At 36.7% G+C, this 15,951-nt stretch overlaps 1 protein-coding gene and 1 pseudogene across 1 annotated transcript; one reads left to right on the forward strand and one right to left on the reverse strand.

The window, feature by feature from the left end:
* Nucleotides 1-15,951, reverse strand: part of LOC113498864 — a 256,390-nt pseudogene that overhangs the window by 191,746 nt on the left and 48,693 nt on the right.
* LOC113498868 lies at nucleotides 1,168-6,890 on the forward strand. The gene is made up of 5 exons (XM_026879022.1): nucleotides 1,168-2,045; nucleotides 4,628-4,741; nucleotides 5,295-5,446; nucleotides 6,143-6,200; nucleotides 6,384-6,890. Exons 2-5 carry the CDS (start codon nucleotides 4,637-4,639, stop codon nucleotides 6,486-6,488), a joined length of 420 nt encoding a protein of 139 aa, XP_026734823.1. The 5' UTR covers nucleotides 1,168-2,045; nucleotides 4,628-4,636; the 3' UTR covers nucleotides 6,489-6,890.

Below are 15,951 nucleotides of genomic sequence, written 5' to 3' on the forward strand. Positions count from 1 at the left end.
TTAAATAATTTATACAATAATTAATTTTGTAATTTTTAGTGAAATTTTAGTATTTGTTATTTTTAAGCCAAAAATAATGTTTAAACTTAATATTCGATGTACTTAACTAAATTGTAAGTAATATTATTTTAGCTAATTGTATCGTAATTATATGTATGTATTTATGAAGCTGCGATTGGTATGTTTTGAAAGTTATAACAAAACATTTATTTTTCTTTTTTGATAGTAACTATCGTGAGAATGATTCATTATTAAATGATGTAACGGTTTACTCACGCGTATTTATCGGGGGTGCCCGACTAGTTTCGGACCCAACCGTAGTCCTTAATCATGAGCAGACGCGGCGGGATCGCGAAACTAGTCGGGCTACCCCGATAAATAAGCGTGAGTATACCGTTACATCATTTAATAATTTATTTTTGCTTTTTATATTCCACAAATAAAATAGTTAAAATAGTTTTTTCATTTAGAGGTCTAGCCATTTTGAAAGATTGAAAATCATTCCGACCGATGTATAATACAATATTAGAGATAAATTGATAAGTCATGGTTTTTACAAATATTAGACTCCATTTTGCTTTTTGTACTAAATCTCAAATGTAATAAGATTTTTTAATTGGGAATGTAATATGACGTCACGATTCCATACTTTTTGTATCTTAAAGACAAAAATATTATCAGATATTCGGAAACCAGCCCTTAGAGATCCTAAAATAATATTATAATTTGTTTAACTTCAACAAAAAGAGTGTCTAGTGAAAAGGCAAGATGATAAGTCACAAAAAAAAACGTTATTCCATTTTATACCAAGTTTTTCGTTTTGTCCAATCGCAGAAAGAGCCAGTATATTGTAATGTATTTACGGGTGATTGTATCTTTGGATAATAATTATTAATAATAATGATTTTTGTCGTGTACATTTGTATTATTATTTTGTCCAAATACCCTTTTCCTTGTTTAAAGCGTCATCAAGTGCTTCTTACATAACGTGGTTGACAAATAAGATTTGTTTTTCATTATTTTCTTGAAATTTGTTTGCTGCATACTGTCTGCCTATAGACGTATGGAGCCATTAATTGGGGGATTTCTATATGGAGTTTCTTGCCGGTTCTTCTCCATAAGAATGACACTTTGGAACCGCGCAACTTACGTTTTAAAAGTGCCTGAAAAACGGCCTATTTGAAATAAAAACTATGATGATTTTTTATTTTGATGCAAAGCAGATAAAGCCTTAAGAAACTTTCCAAAAAGGAAATTCTCCTTGATGTTGTCAGCGTCGTGTCGAAGCGACCACCCAGTTCGTGAGTGTACCATTTCTAAAGCAACTTAGAAAGCCACAGTCACCCTTTAAAGCGTATGTTCTATGTTCATTCCTCTCATACAGCCCCAACGGTTGGAGGGATTTGAATTTTTTAAATCACTAGATCAAATAAGCAAATAAAAACGACACCCCGATAATAGTACCGCAGCGAAATCGGTACATTTGCTTCGTAGCGACGGTATCATACACAGATTGACGCATGGAAAAATACAGTGTTGAAACTTATAACACCTTTCTTAGAAAAGATGGTTTTCTAGATACTCATGATCTTGAAATAGAAGATTTTAGAGGACAATCCCTAGAAAACCCCTTTTCAAATAAAAATCGATTCATCCTTTATAGTGCCACGGTTCTACACATAGACACACACATAATGGTCACATTTATACCAACCTTCTTTTACTCGCAACGTATACATACACCTATTACCTTTTCAAAACGTCAAAATTCTCAAAGAGTTATCATAAAAATAATTTTAGTTATTCATATCACCTACTTTCTCTAGTTAGTACCTAATTATTCCGATTTTTCTTCATAATTAACCTCAATAAATACTAATATAACCTACTACCTACATGTATGTTGTCTAGACTTCCCGATAGCCAACGTCCAGTGCCAGTACGACTGTCCGTCGGACGAGGAGCGGCGCGCGCGGCCTCCGCCCGACCACACGTACGACACGCCCGACGAGCCGCCGGCGTTCATCATACGACACGTGGCCAATGTGAGTGGTGCGGGGTGTGGAGAGTGGGTGTGAGTCATGTGGTGTGTGTGTGACGTGTGTTTGACATGTGTGGGTCGTGTGAGGATCATGTGTGTGACATGTGAGAGTCGTGTCAGGATCATGTGTGTGACATGTGAGAGTCGTGTGAGGATCATGTGTGTGACATGTGAGAGTCGTGAGTGGATCATGTGTGACATGTGAGAGTCGTGTCAGGATCATGTGTGTGACATGTGAGAGTCGTGTCAGGATCATGTGTGTGACATGTGAGAGTCGTGTGACATGTGTGTGAAATGTGAGGATCATGTGTGTGACATGTGAGAGTCGTGTGTGACATGTGAGAATCATGTATGTGACATGTGAGGATCAAGTGTGTGACATGTGAGGATCATGTATGTGTCATGTGTGGATCATGTGTGTGACATGTGAGAGTCCTGTGTGTCATGTGAGGATCATGTGTGTGTCATGGGGGAGTCGTGTGAGGATCATGTGTGAGACATGTGAGAGTCGTGTCAGGATCATGTGTGTGACATGTGTGTGAAATGTGAGGATCATGTGTGTGACATGTGAGAGTCGTGTATGACATGTGAGGATATTGTGTGTGACATGTGAGAGTCGTGTGAGGATCATGTGTGTGACATGTGAGAGTCGTGAGTGGATCATGTGTGTGACATGTGAGAGTCGTGTCAGGATCATGTGTGTGACATGTGAGAGTCGTGTCAGGATCATGTGTGTGACATGTGAGAGTCGTGTGACATGTGTGTGAAATGTGAGGATCATGTGTGTGACATGTGAGAGTCGTGTGTGACATGTGAGAATCATGTATGTGACATGTGAGGATCAAGTGTGTGACATGTGAGGATCATGTATGTGTCATGTGTGGATCATGTGTGTGACATGTGAGAGTCCTGTGTGTCATGTGAGGATCATGTGTGTGTCATGGGGGAGTCGTGTGAGGATCATGTGTGAGACATGTGAGAGTCGTGTCAGGATCATGTGTGTGACATGTGTGTGAAATGTGAGGATCATGTGTGTGACATGTGAGAGTCGTGTATGACATGTGAGGATATTGTGTGTGACATGTGAGAGTCGTGTGAGGATCATGTGTGTGACATGTGAGAGTCGTGAGTGGATCATGTGTGTGACATGTGAGAGTCGTGTCAGGATCATGTGTGTGACATGTGAGAGTCGTGTCAGGATCATGTGTGTGACATGTGAGAGTCGTGTGACATGTGTGTGAAATGTGAGGATCATGTGTGTGACATGTGAGAGTCGTGTGTGACATGTGAGAATCATGTATGTGACATGTGAGGATCAAGTGTGTGACATGTGAGGATCATGTATGTGTCATGTGTGGATCATGTGTGTGACATGTGAGAGTCCTGTGTGTCATGTGAGGATCATGTGTGTGTCATGGGGGAGTCGTGTGAGGATCATGTGTGAGACATGTGAGAGTCGTGTCAGGATCATGTGTGTGACATGTGTGTGAAATGTGAGGATCATGTGTGTGACATGTGAGAGTCGTGTATGACATGTGAGGATATTGTGTGTGACATGTGAGAGTCGTGTGAGGATCATGTGTGTGACATGTGAGAGTCGTGAGTGGATCATGTGTGTGACATGTGAGAGTCGTGTCAGGATCATGTGTGTGACATGTGAGAGTCGTGTCAGGATCATGTGTGTGACATGTGAGAGTCGTGTGACATGTGTGTGAAATGTGAGGATCATGTGTGTGACATGTGAGAGTCGTGTGTGACATGTGAGAATCATGTATGTGACATGTGAGGATCAAGTGTGTGACATGTGAGGATCATGTATGTGTCTTGTGTGGATCATGTGTGTGACATGTGAGAGTCCTGTGTGTCATGTGAGGATCATGTGTGTGTCATGGGGGAGTCGTGTGAGGATCATGTGTGAGACATGTGAGAGTCGTGTCAGGATCATGTGTGTGACATGTGTGTGAAATGTGAGGATCATGTGTGTGACATGTGAGAGTCGTGTATGACATGTGAGGATATTGTGAGTGACATGTGAGAGTCGTGTGAGGATATTGTGAGTGACATGTGAGAGTCGTGTGAGGATCATGTGTGTGACATGTGAGAGTCGTGTCAGGATCATGTGTGTGACATGTGAGAGTCGTGTGACATGTGTGTGAAATGTGAGGATCATGTGTGTGACATGTGAGAGTCGTGTGAGGATCATGTGTGTGACATGTGAGAGTCGTGAGTGGATCATGTGAGAGTCGTGTGTGATTTGAGGGGATCATGTGTGTGACATGTGAGAGTCGTGAGTGGATCATGTGTGTGACATGTGAGAGTCGTGTGAGGATCATGTGTGTGACATGTGAGAGTCGAGTGGATCATGTGTGTGACATGTGAGGACCGTGTGTGTGACATGTGAGAGTCTTGTGTGACATGTGTATGACATGTGAGGATCATGTGTGTGACATGTGAGAGTCATGTGAGGATCATGTGAATGACATGTGTGGCGTGTATTGATCATGCCCGGAACATACGTAGATCATATTGTGTGTGTAGAATTCAGTTTGGTAATTAAAGTAACAATTATAAATCTCATTCCGCCAGGCTCTACAGATGCCGAGCCCACCTCACTTCCCCGAGTCTCGGCCCAAGATCATGACGATAGGCCCGACGTCCGCGTCCGCCGTCAACGTCATACACGTCGGGGACAGCCCGCAGGTTAGTACCGACATCTACTGACAGTCAGGGTGAAATAAGTCCTATGGACCTAAAAGGCCCGTTGATTATTTGAGTTTCTGTGTGTATTACTGTTACTGAATACTCCATAAGATATATTCAGATGGCACAGGATTGACGAAGATGAGAAGCTACCGATCAAGCTGTTAAACGATTTGTGAATAAACCGGCCATTTTTATGAAATGTCATTTATAGGCCGTTTTCGATCAAAACGAACTATTATTTTTGAAAGTACTCCCGCACTTAAAAATTTAATCCTTATGTCTCGGGGGGTTTCACAAATATCCTAGTCACATGAACAAAGACACCCAGACTCAGAACAACCATTCGTGGATCACACAAAAGCTTGACCTACGCGGGGATCGAACCCGCGACACGTCGCGCTCAGTGGGTTTGGCTTGACGACCTGAAGTATCCGTGCCCTAAGTCAAAATTGCCTATTCGTAACTTCGCAAGCGATCCGTCCTCCCGTCAAACCATTAAACCTTAGCTTGGTAAGTTCCAGTATCACATGTATTGTCATGTTGTTGTCAGGCGGGCTCCTGCTCCCAGCCGACGGAGTACAGCATCAACAAGCGCATCCGCCGCAGCGAGGTGGTGCTGCGCCAGGCCGCCGACTGCGTCAGCCGCGGCCTCACCTTCCAGACCGTGTCCGAGCAGTTCAACATACCTATATCTACTATACGGTGCGTATGTTGTGCTGAGTGGAAGCCGTCTTGATCTGAACGGAAGCTATGTTGAGCTGAGTGAAAGCTTTGTTGAGCTGAGTGAAAGCTGTTTGTGTATTGTGAAATCTGTGTTGAGCTGAGTGAAAGCTGTGTTGAGCTGAGTTAAAGCTGTGTTGAGCTGAGTTAAAGCTGTGTTGAGCTGAGTGAAAGCTGTGTCGCGTATTGTGAAAGCTGTGTTGAGCTGAGTGAAAGCTGTGTTGAGCTGAGCGGAAGCTGTGTTGAGCTGAGAGATAGCTGTGCTGAGCTGGGTGAAAGCTGGTTCGTGTATTGTGAAAACTGTGTTGAGCTGAGTGAAAGCTGTGTTGAGCTGAGTAGAAGTTGTGTTGAGCTGAGTGAAAGCTGTTAAGTGTATTGTGAAAACTGTGTTGAGCTGAGTGTAAGCTGTGTTGAGCTGAGTGAAAGCTGCGTTGAGCTGAGCGGAAGCCGTGTTGAGCTGAGTGAAAGCTGTGTTCAGCTGAGCGGAAGCTGTGTTGGGGTGTGTGAAAGCTGTATCGAGACCTGTGCAAGGTGTGTGACGGAGTGAACAAGCCTAATCAAGAAGTAAATTGCGAAGTAATAGTTTTACTGCTACCAGTTGATTCAGTCACTGTTTCCACAAGATTTTCAGGGTAACATAATAACTATAATGAGGTAACATATCACGTTATGTTGCAGTTTCTTCATGGCGCGGAAAGGCATTTTACCGCGGCGCAGACGAGGGCGAAGCACGCAGGTAAGGAGTATTTAAAATAACAACTCGGTAAAATGACTATCAGACGGTAAATAGATGTACGAAACAAAGACGTTTGGTCGTGTAATCCTACAAAGTATTGAACTGGTATATTAATTAAAAGCGTGGTTATTTATTTAGGTATTTTAAAGCTAATAATTTATTCCGTCTCCTATTTTTCTCCAGCCGAGTCGTCCATGCAGCAGTCCAGAGCCCCCCTTCCACATGCAACACTTCAAACTGCCAGACATGGTGGCCCTGAGACCAGACGACGACGACCCCCCGCAGTAGGACACTAACAACCAACCAGGGGTCTACAGTCACTGGTCACAAGCAACTGTAAATATTGCCTTAACTATTACTAAGGACGCAATATATAGTTAATACTTACTTTATATATGTATGTGGTCTTCGTGAAGACAATCTGTGTACTTTAGAAATGAATATTCAATAACTTTTGTAGTTGTGGAAAAGAGATACCGTTATACACCTTGTACATGCTGTCTTACTTACACACCTGCAATAGTCTTGCCTTAAGAGAGAGTGGTATGATACCCCTTAAGGTGGGGAGTGGGGCGGAGAGGAATGGAGGGTAGAGGATTGAAAATTTGACAGTTAATTGATTGGCCTGTGGTTAGTGTACCTGACTGCTATGCCGGAGGTCCTGGGTTCGATTCCCACCCAGGACAAATGTTTGCGTGATGAGTACGATCATTTGTTCTGTGTCTGGGTGTAATCTATCTATATTATGTATGTATTTAGAAATATATAAGTATGTTTATCAGTTGTCTAGTACTCATAATACAAGCTTTGCTTAGTTTGAGACTAGATGGCGTTGTGTGACAATTGTGTAATATTTAAATCTTTTCAAACATAATTTCTTTATATTACTCAATCTCCACTCCTCTCTTCTTATCTCTTCTTACCCTTGAGATATAAAAGTACATCAGATTGTGTTTTAGCGATAGAAGACAAATATCTTATTGGATTACAAGACAAATATAACTTTAGCCGGTTCATGTATGAATTGTCTGGGCATTTTGAAAAATAATTGATAGTTACCAAAAATTACGGTTTTTGCATTGTAAAGTTGTTTATCAAAATAAAAACATCATCGGCCTAGCCTTTTCACAACTATGTTGGGGTCGGCTACCAGTCTAACCGGATTCAGCTAAGTACCAGTGTTTTACAAGGAGCGACTACCTATCTGACCTCCTCAACCCAGTTACCTGGGCAACACGATACCCCTTAGTTCCACTGGTTGTCATACTTTCAAGCTTCTGACTACCTGTAACCACTGTCAAAGATGCGTGAATATCAAAATAAAAACATTTAGGTGAAAATGAAAAATTCTTGTAAGAGAGATTTGAATTCCATTACATAATGAATAATTTTAAGAGACTTGTTTTACTTGAAAATGTATAAAAAGGCTTAAGCATAAAAAGAAACAAAAGTCACCATACAAAAGTTAATATATTTTCCCGAAATGTCCAGCCAATTTACACAATAACCGGCTAATATAAGAAATGACTAGCGGCAGCTGAAAACTTGTGAATATTTGTGTTTAGAATCTCAGTAACACCATGTATAATAGTAGCATAGCTTTAGAAAGTAGACAGGAGGTAGAAATCTTAAGGAAACCGAATGTACGCCGTCCGTTTTAGGAGTAACCGTTTGACAAGTCGTAAATTTTACAAGAAGACGAACAAGATTTAAAGTGAAATATGATTTTAAACTTGATTTCAATTGGTTTTAATGTCCTGTCAAAAGATTCCTCTTAAAACGGACAGTATATATCTTTCTGAATTGAAAGTAGTTGGAAAGTAGGAACCATCCTAAAAAGATCTCTGTATATTTTCCTATTTTTTTTCTTTTTGTGCATTTATTAACTGTTGCATACGAATGTTTCAAAGAAAACAGTATTTTTTTGTTTTATTATATTAATGTAATAAGTTGTTTTGTTACAAGATTACAACAAGAACGTATTTACTTTTTGAAAATAATAACTAGTTAAGCGAGAGTTGGACTCTAGACATTGAGAGTTCCGTACAAGAAGGCTAAAGAAAAACATTACTTAAAAAGACTCGCGGGTGTAACCCTCGCGGAGGGTAAGCTTAAAACAATGTTTCAAGTCAAAGGAATATTCCAATAGCGAGATATTCAAAGTTTAATGGAGTTTAATTAAGGTAATTAATAGTCATCAAATTCAACACCGTACCAACTGTTGCTTCACCTCTATTTTCGCTTCAGAATGACAACATGAAAATGTCGACGAACAGACTTTCGAGCTAGCACAGTTCTTGAGATAAAGCCATAGTGACAGATACACGGGGCCCCGATTCTGCTATTTTACAATGACCGATAAATGAATGGCAATTGGATTAAATTTCAAATTATTCCTGTTCTCTTAAGCATTTTGCCAATACAATAATTGGAAGTTAATTGTATTGACCTTGAGTGTACCGTCCCGTACTGAATTTACAATTATTGTGTAGAAAAATGCTTAAGAGAATACGAAAAATGTAATTTTTAAGCCAAATAATCATTCATCGGCCGTTGTATATGTATAGCAGAATTGGGGCCCAGACAGACAGACAACAGACTTATGGTGATAAGGTACTCTTTACCTTTAGGTACGGAACACTTTAAAACAAAATCCCAAAACAAATTTTCTTTATACAAAATGTCACAATTTGTTATAACATAAGCTTATAATACGATTCGAGAAATATAATAATAATATGAAAATATTTCTCTCTATGCTTTTGTTATGATTCTTATTCCTAATTAATTGATTTCTTCAGTTTTAATTTGAAATACGATGATCTGTAAATGTATATGAAAAATTAAAACATATTTAAATATAGTTGTGGCCTTGCGTTAGTAGATACTTGTATCGAGAAAGCGTAATATAATAATATAAAGATTTCATCAAAATATCATCACCACTTCTCAAAGAATCTTGCAATTGTGTAATTAGTACGCTTACACAAATGCAAGACTTTTTTAAACCCTGTCCGTTTTTAGAAGAACTTTTTGACAGGTCATAAAATTGATCTGAAAGTGAACAAGACGCTGTTTTGAAGTTAAATTTGAAATCCAAAGTTGAATTTAACTTTATCTTAGTAGTAATATAGACAAATTTTATGACATGTCAAAAGTGTCTTCCCAATACGGACGGAGTATAAGAGGGTGGTAGGTATGAGGCGTCGTTTTAACAACGGCTGAACTATCGAATTGATTAATGTAAGTTGATTTTGAATTCAAGGGATTGAAATAATAGTTATTGCTTACCTTATTATAGAGCTGCTTATTTTGAATTAAAGTTCTGTTTAGTAAACACACCGGCCTCAAAGTAAAAGAAATTATGAAATCGTTAGTTATCTGTCAAATATTATATCAGACGGTGTGATTGTAGATGTGAATAGATGATGATGATGACAACTGATTCAATTGTTTCATCATTTTGAAACGGACAGTATTATTACCAAAGGCAGACTTGCGAAAGCAACACGATAGCACAAATATCAAAATCAAAAATTGACGGAGTTGTGTCTATTTTGCAGTTTCTTTGCTTCTTACAATTTAGATATATGTTACCGCTGAATATTTACAATATCTACTCTTGAATTCAAATTCAATTCTAGGATAAACACATAATTATAATGAAAGCCATATTAATCTATACAGCGTCTACGCTTTAAGTAGATCGTGACAGTAGTAGCACAAATAGTGCTAAAGTGACACTAAACACGGTGTAGATATTATAGTAGACACTAAAAGTACCACTTGAAATTATGTGAATGTAAACTCCGAATTATGTCACAAATGTGTAATGAGTATTATATAGATAAGTGCTACGCGCTGGCCTGTACTACAATACGCTGGACTGGGTATTCGGGGAAACGCCCTCTGTGGGCGAATAGTGAAGTTATTTCTGAACTGCAAATGACTGTTTATTGTCTAAACTATAATAGATGGTCAAAGATACACAATTGATTAATAGTCAGTGCTTTAAAATGGTGTTATTCAAACAGGATTAATACTATGCGAGTCAGTTCAACGTATTATAATACAGGCCAGTGGTGCTATGCCACCGCCATCTAGTATCGCGTAGTGTAACTATTCGTTTTATTTTTCTATCAATAGATGGCGTTGACCGCCGAAATATTTTTACACCACATATTTGTTTTGTCGGCAGCTATTTTTAAAACCCAAAAGTATTTTATAGTACCAGTATTACATTGAACAAATTATTTTATGTTTGTTGTAAGTCTGCGATGTCTCGGCGGCCATTGTTCAGAACAGCCGGGTTATATTAACTTGCACTTGTTTACTAATTCAACCGGTTATTCTGGGCGATGACCAAGCTATTGTATTATAGAGCGACGCTACTGGTCTTTGTGTTATATTGGGAGAGTTGCAGAATATACTTTTTTGTTAGGTTAGTCAATGGGCATCATAAATGTCGTAGGGTTAGGTTAGCGGTAGCGGCGAGCGGTTATGCGCTCGAACCACCGCACCATCAAGTGACACAAATCACCTTCAGAATAACGTAATTCTTAACCGAGAAGCGATATGGCTATTAAAAATGATATTGGCACGAATGAATAATTTATTATTTAATAACGATAGCAGATCATTGAATCGCCTGCAGATTAAATAATAGTCTTACCGATCATTGAATTAGATCTTCCCATCATATTAGACTTAAAACCGACATCATAAAGTCTATTCTACTCATCAATTGAATATAAGCCGACTCACGCGTACCCATCAACAGCACCCGACTAGTTTCGGTCCCAACCGGAGTCTTTAATCATGATCTAACCAGGCGCTACCTGCGCCTGGTACATTACCTAAATGTAACTCTCCCAATATAGGCTGAGCTCGGTGGCTGCAAGACGTTGTAGCGAGTGCCATGATAGTACCAGCATCACATTGCGGCGTCTAGCTAAACAGACGATGTCAAATAAAACGTATTTTGTGTAGCCAGTGTTTTATTTCTCCCCTAGATTATAATTTTATAATTGATGTATAAAAACCATTCTGACCACAAAAATCCCTTTTACCTTTTACATTTGCAGTAAATGGTAATTGAGATTCGTAGCACGTGGGACTTCACATTCGTAGCAGATAGGAAGTAATCGTTGAACCACGACGAGACAACATTGGTAGCCGAGTTGATGTCCGTGGCATATAGGACTTGATGGTGTCTTACATTCGTAGCAATTATAGCTATTTGGGGTTTGATGCTCGTAGCACAATGTAATTGACGTTCGTAGCAAACTACAACTACTACTTACTACAACAAATTGTAAGCTATGGAAGTTAGGGTTTGCTACAAAAGGTAAGGGTTGTGCTACTTAAGACCTGCTACGAAAGCTAGTTTTACTATGAAATATAAGGCTTCTGCTATTTAATTTGAGGTTAAGTTAATGCTTCAGCAAAGCAAGAAGAGGCTTACAGCAAAAGATAATCTCTGCTACGAAGTATAAGTGTTAACTAGTCAGGGAATTCCTTTGTATCTTACCTTAGAAGAAATATCGAGACAAATTCAGGGAGATAGGTAAATAAATGAAAGTCTTGTTAATTATCTAAAGACAATAGTTTATTGCTTACGCTAGAGGTAAGGCATCAGAAGGCAGGACGCAACGCTTTGTACTGTGAGTACTGCTATAACACTCAGAAATGTGAGATATAACCACATACATATACACCAATAGAAAATATTACAAGGCAATGTTATAAAACAGGAAAATAAAAAATATTGAATCTGAATTTAATATTGTCCTTTTATAAAAACAAAACTATATACCACTTGGAGACACGTATTTAGCATCTAGCAGGAACAAGGTATTTTAGCATTTATTGCTGACCTATTCACAAACTTACATTTTGATTTCACTATGATTTTGCTAGATACATATTACCACAGCCAATTACAAATTTAATAAAACATCATTTTAAGTTATTGCCTTCAGATCATCGGAATATTTCTTCCACAAAAATAATAAAAGTACTTCAATAGATTAATACCTCACATTTCTAAGAATTAAATAATAATCCTGGCTTTGTGTGCTGTTTATACATAACAATACAATTTAAGCTTTGAATACATGACGAATATACAATGTCAATACGTTAGTTACATAGTTCACACTAGTCACTGACAGATGGCGCTGTGCAAGTCGTTACAACGCCATCTATCGGCGCTGTTACGAGTAATAATGATGGTTATTGACGAAAATGTTGAATTTTATTAATTTATTAATTAACAAGCTTATACATTAATGGTCATCAGTTTAGCTACAATATATTTATAAACAATGTTTAAATTTGTACATCTGTGAATAGTACACTTTATTTAACGCGGTTTTACTCCTACCTGAGACTTCTATGAAAAGTCCAAGAATAGCAACAAATGTTACGATTCTTTTGAAAATCAGCTCAAAGAGGAAAGAGCGATTTATATATGTGGCTTTAAAAACCGCAATAATCTTATTATGATAGAACTTCAAAAGACCATAGGTTAACGTTTTGACAAACATTATCCCTACTAATATTATAAATTCGAAAGTAACTCTGTCTGTCTGTCTGTTAAGTTTTCACGTTTTATCTACTGAACTGATTTTAATGAAATTTGGTACAGAGATAGAGCTGATCTTGAGAAAGAACATAGGATAGTTTTTATCCCGGACCTTTGAAGAGTTCTCTTGGAAACGCGATATAACCGACCTCAACGCGGTACAGAATATATATTGAAACATTATCTAAGTATACAATACATTGTAGTTAGACTTCCATTGAACAGCACACAACCAGGCCTCTTAGAGAAACGTTTATAATAAAATAGTTGATATGTTAATAATTATTGTTTCCGTGTTATTATTATCTAGTGACAACTAAATGTGTTTGCAAACGTATTAAACATTCACTTAGATACTATTTCTATATTATTTCGTATTTAAACTACTTTAGATTTCTGGTTAAGCTGCCTTTGCCGCGGTTTGGATAAGGATGGGTGGTCATTCGTTATCAAATCGATATTTTATCTTAAATTTCTTATTTTATAAGTCTGTTACTTGGTAAGACAGTATCCCATAGTAAGACTGGTTTACAGAATTCTAATTTTAATGGGAATATTTAATACAAAATAATATAAAAATTAGTGACAAGTGTTATTAATGCAAAAATAGTTGCAGATCTATAACTACAAGAATAACATTTATATTTTTATATTCTATAGAGTTATATTTTATTGTGACTATAGTTTTTATAAACATAATTTTATCCATTACATTAAATAAATGCTAGAAAAGAATATAATACTACAAATTTAATACCAGCTCAAGATATTGTTGCAATGGGTTTGGTTCACAAGATGGACAAACATACATTTTTATATACTTATATAATGATAATAAATGATTGTACCAATAAAATATAACTCCACAGAATAATATTATACTTATTATAATAATATTTACAAATTCATTAAACTAGTTTTATAATTATATTTATTTAAGATTTTAAGCCGTTTTCAAATTTGTGTATAGTTTCAAATTACATACATTTTTATATTACACACAAACATTAATAATTTTGTTGTAAATATATAATATTTTTGACATAATTAGGGTCTCTGATTTCATAAGGTACGTGGAAATGATTTAAATATTTCTCTTGCAAGTAACATTGTCTACATTTAATGTTTGTATAAAGAGTTTTGCGCTCAATAACCATATTATTTATTTATAATAATATAAATGTATGTAATTTTCAAACAATTATGTTAAGTTATTTTTTTCATTTACATACGGTAAACATTAACAATCATGTAACTAAATAATTAATCAATATAAGTACGAGAAAATATAAAAAATCAACTTCGCATTTTCAAGATAGATTACCGAACCATTTATCGGTATGTAAGAAAGATGTTAAGTGACATTCTAAAATGTCTCTTCGTCTCTTCATTCCAATTAATAATAACAGAGACAAAATCCTGAGCTCACAAGCTCATTAAAACTCAACATCTTTTCTGTGAACAATTATCTAAATCGGTTTAGTATTTTCCGAGATTTGACTTTACAAACGAACATGAAATATAATTATTAAGCTATATGATTGTTAACTGTGTTATCTAGTATTATTATAAAGCATTATTTGGTCGGTGTGTCCTAACATTAGGAGGTAGTACATACATCGCCCGCTCGCGACGAGCGCGTGTCGGATATGTTCGGATAACATCGGATATTAAAAAAAACATGTCCCTCACAAAGGAATTTAAACCCTGTGTCGCGGGGAGTGTCGCTTTACAATTGTAATGTCACTACAGAAAACTTCTTCCCACGTTTTTACACACTCACTTTTCTTGTTTGTTTGTCGTTCCGGTTGGATTTTTGCAACTCAATTTTGAGGCACTTCCAATGCAATTTGTTAAAATTTGAATAGAGTGATATTTAATAACTTGGGCATTTTTGATTTTTTAAATCTATTAACTATGTATTTCTGTCTACCGACTATTTACCGACACACGACTCGTCTCACACTTAACACTACTTAAGTACTATTTATAATGAAAGTATAATACACAGAAATAGGCAAGCGTACTCTACAGTAACTTACAAATAATAGGCATAAAGAGGCTTGTACACAAGTTACATGTCTCCTCGCTAACGCTGACGGATCCCTCAAATATATTGAACTGACAAGTCAGAGTCACGTCACTTGTCGAAGAGGAATGTCATTCATATACATTTGGAGTTTTATAATGCGATGAACTTTGTCTAGGTTTAAGGTCAATTATTTTTGATTGACCTTTTCAAAAGGACAATTATAATTGTGTGGAAAGCCGAATATTTATTTAGAAGATGAATTTGTAGAAACTTATTTTTGTCGTTTTTTTTTATTGAAGTATTATTTCTGTAGTATGAAAAATATGTTTTAAAAATATTTCTTTCAATTGCTAAAGCTATTATGTATTTATAAAAAGACAATTTTATTGCAATGTTAAGCTCATTAGACTAAATATTCGGCCTATGTTAGAAAAGTTAACAATATTCGGTATTCATAACTTGCAAATTGCAATGGGACACCAAAGATTTTGCGATATTGCTGATAAATTTCAATTTATGTTATTGTTTACAGCAATATCGCTAAAATTTTGAAGATTTTTCACGTTACGCAATACAGGTACTGTATTTAGACAATCTATCGGATAGTAAATTAATATCCAAAATCATTTTTCTAACTGGCAACATTAACAAATCCACCCTTTACAATGGGCGTTAAGACTTAACCAACAAATTTGTGCTAAATAACAAGATATGTGAAAAAAGCGACTTGTCGCAATACTTGTCGATTAAAAAACGTAGGTGCGATTTTTATTTTTCTTTTAAAAGTGCTTGTTAAAATCGCACTGCGACAAAAAATATATAACGTTGAATAAGATATATAACAATTAACAACAAAATATGAAATGCCCTTTAATATAAACCTACGACTATAAGGCAGAGAATTATTAAGACAAGTCGGGAGTAATTGCGATTTTTAGTCGCAATATGGAAACTTATTATTGACAGATAACGTAAAGACAGTCGCGTAACAAATTAAAAGGACGGCAAAACGCAACGCACGTCTTGAGATTAGTCGTGCGACTAAAAATCGCAGCTCCCAAAAACGCAACTAAATATAACTATTTACAAGTACACGTGAGTATCACTAATGTTGCTATTTATAACATTAATTT

Source organism: Trichoplusia ni, chromosome 11, assembly GCF_003590095.1.
Source record: "Trichoplusia ni isolate ovarian cell line Hi5 chromosome 11, tn1, whole genome shotgun sequence".
In the NCBI taxonomy this organism is placed as follows: Eukaryota; Metazoa; Arthropoda; class Insecta; order Lepidoptera; family Noctuidae; genus Trichoplusia; species Trichoplusia ni.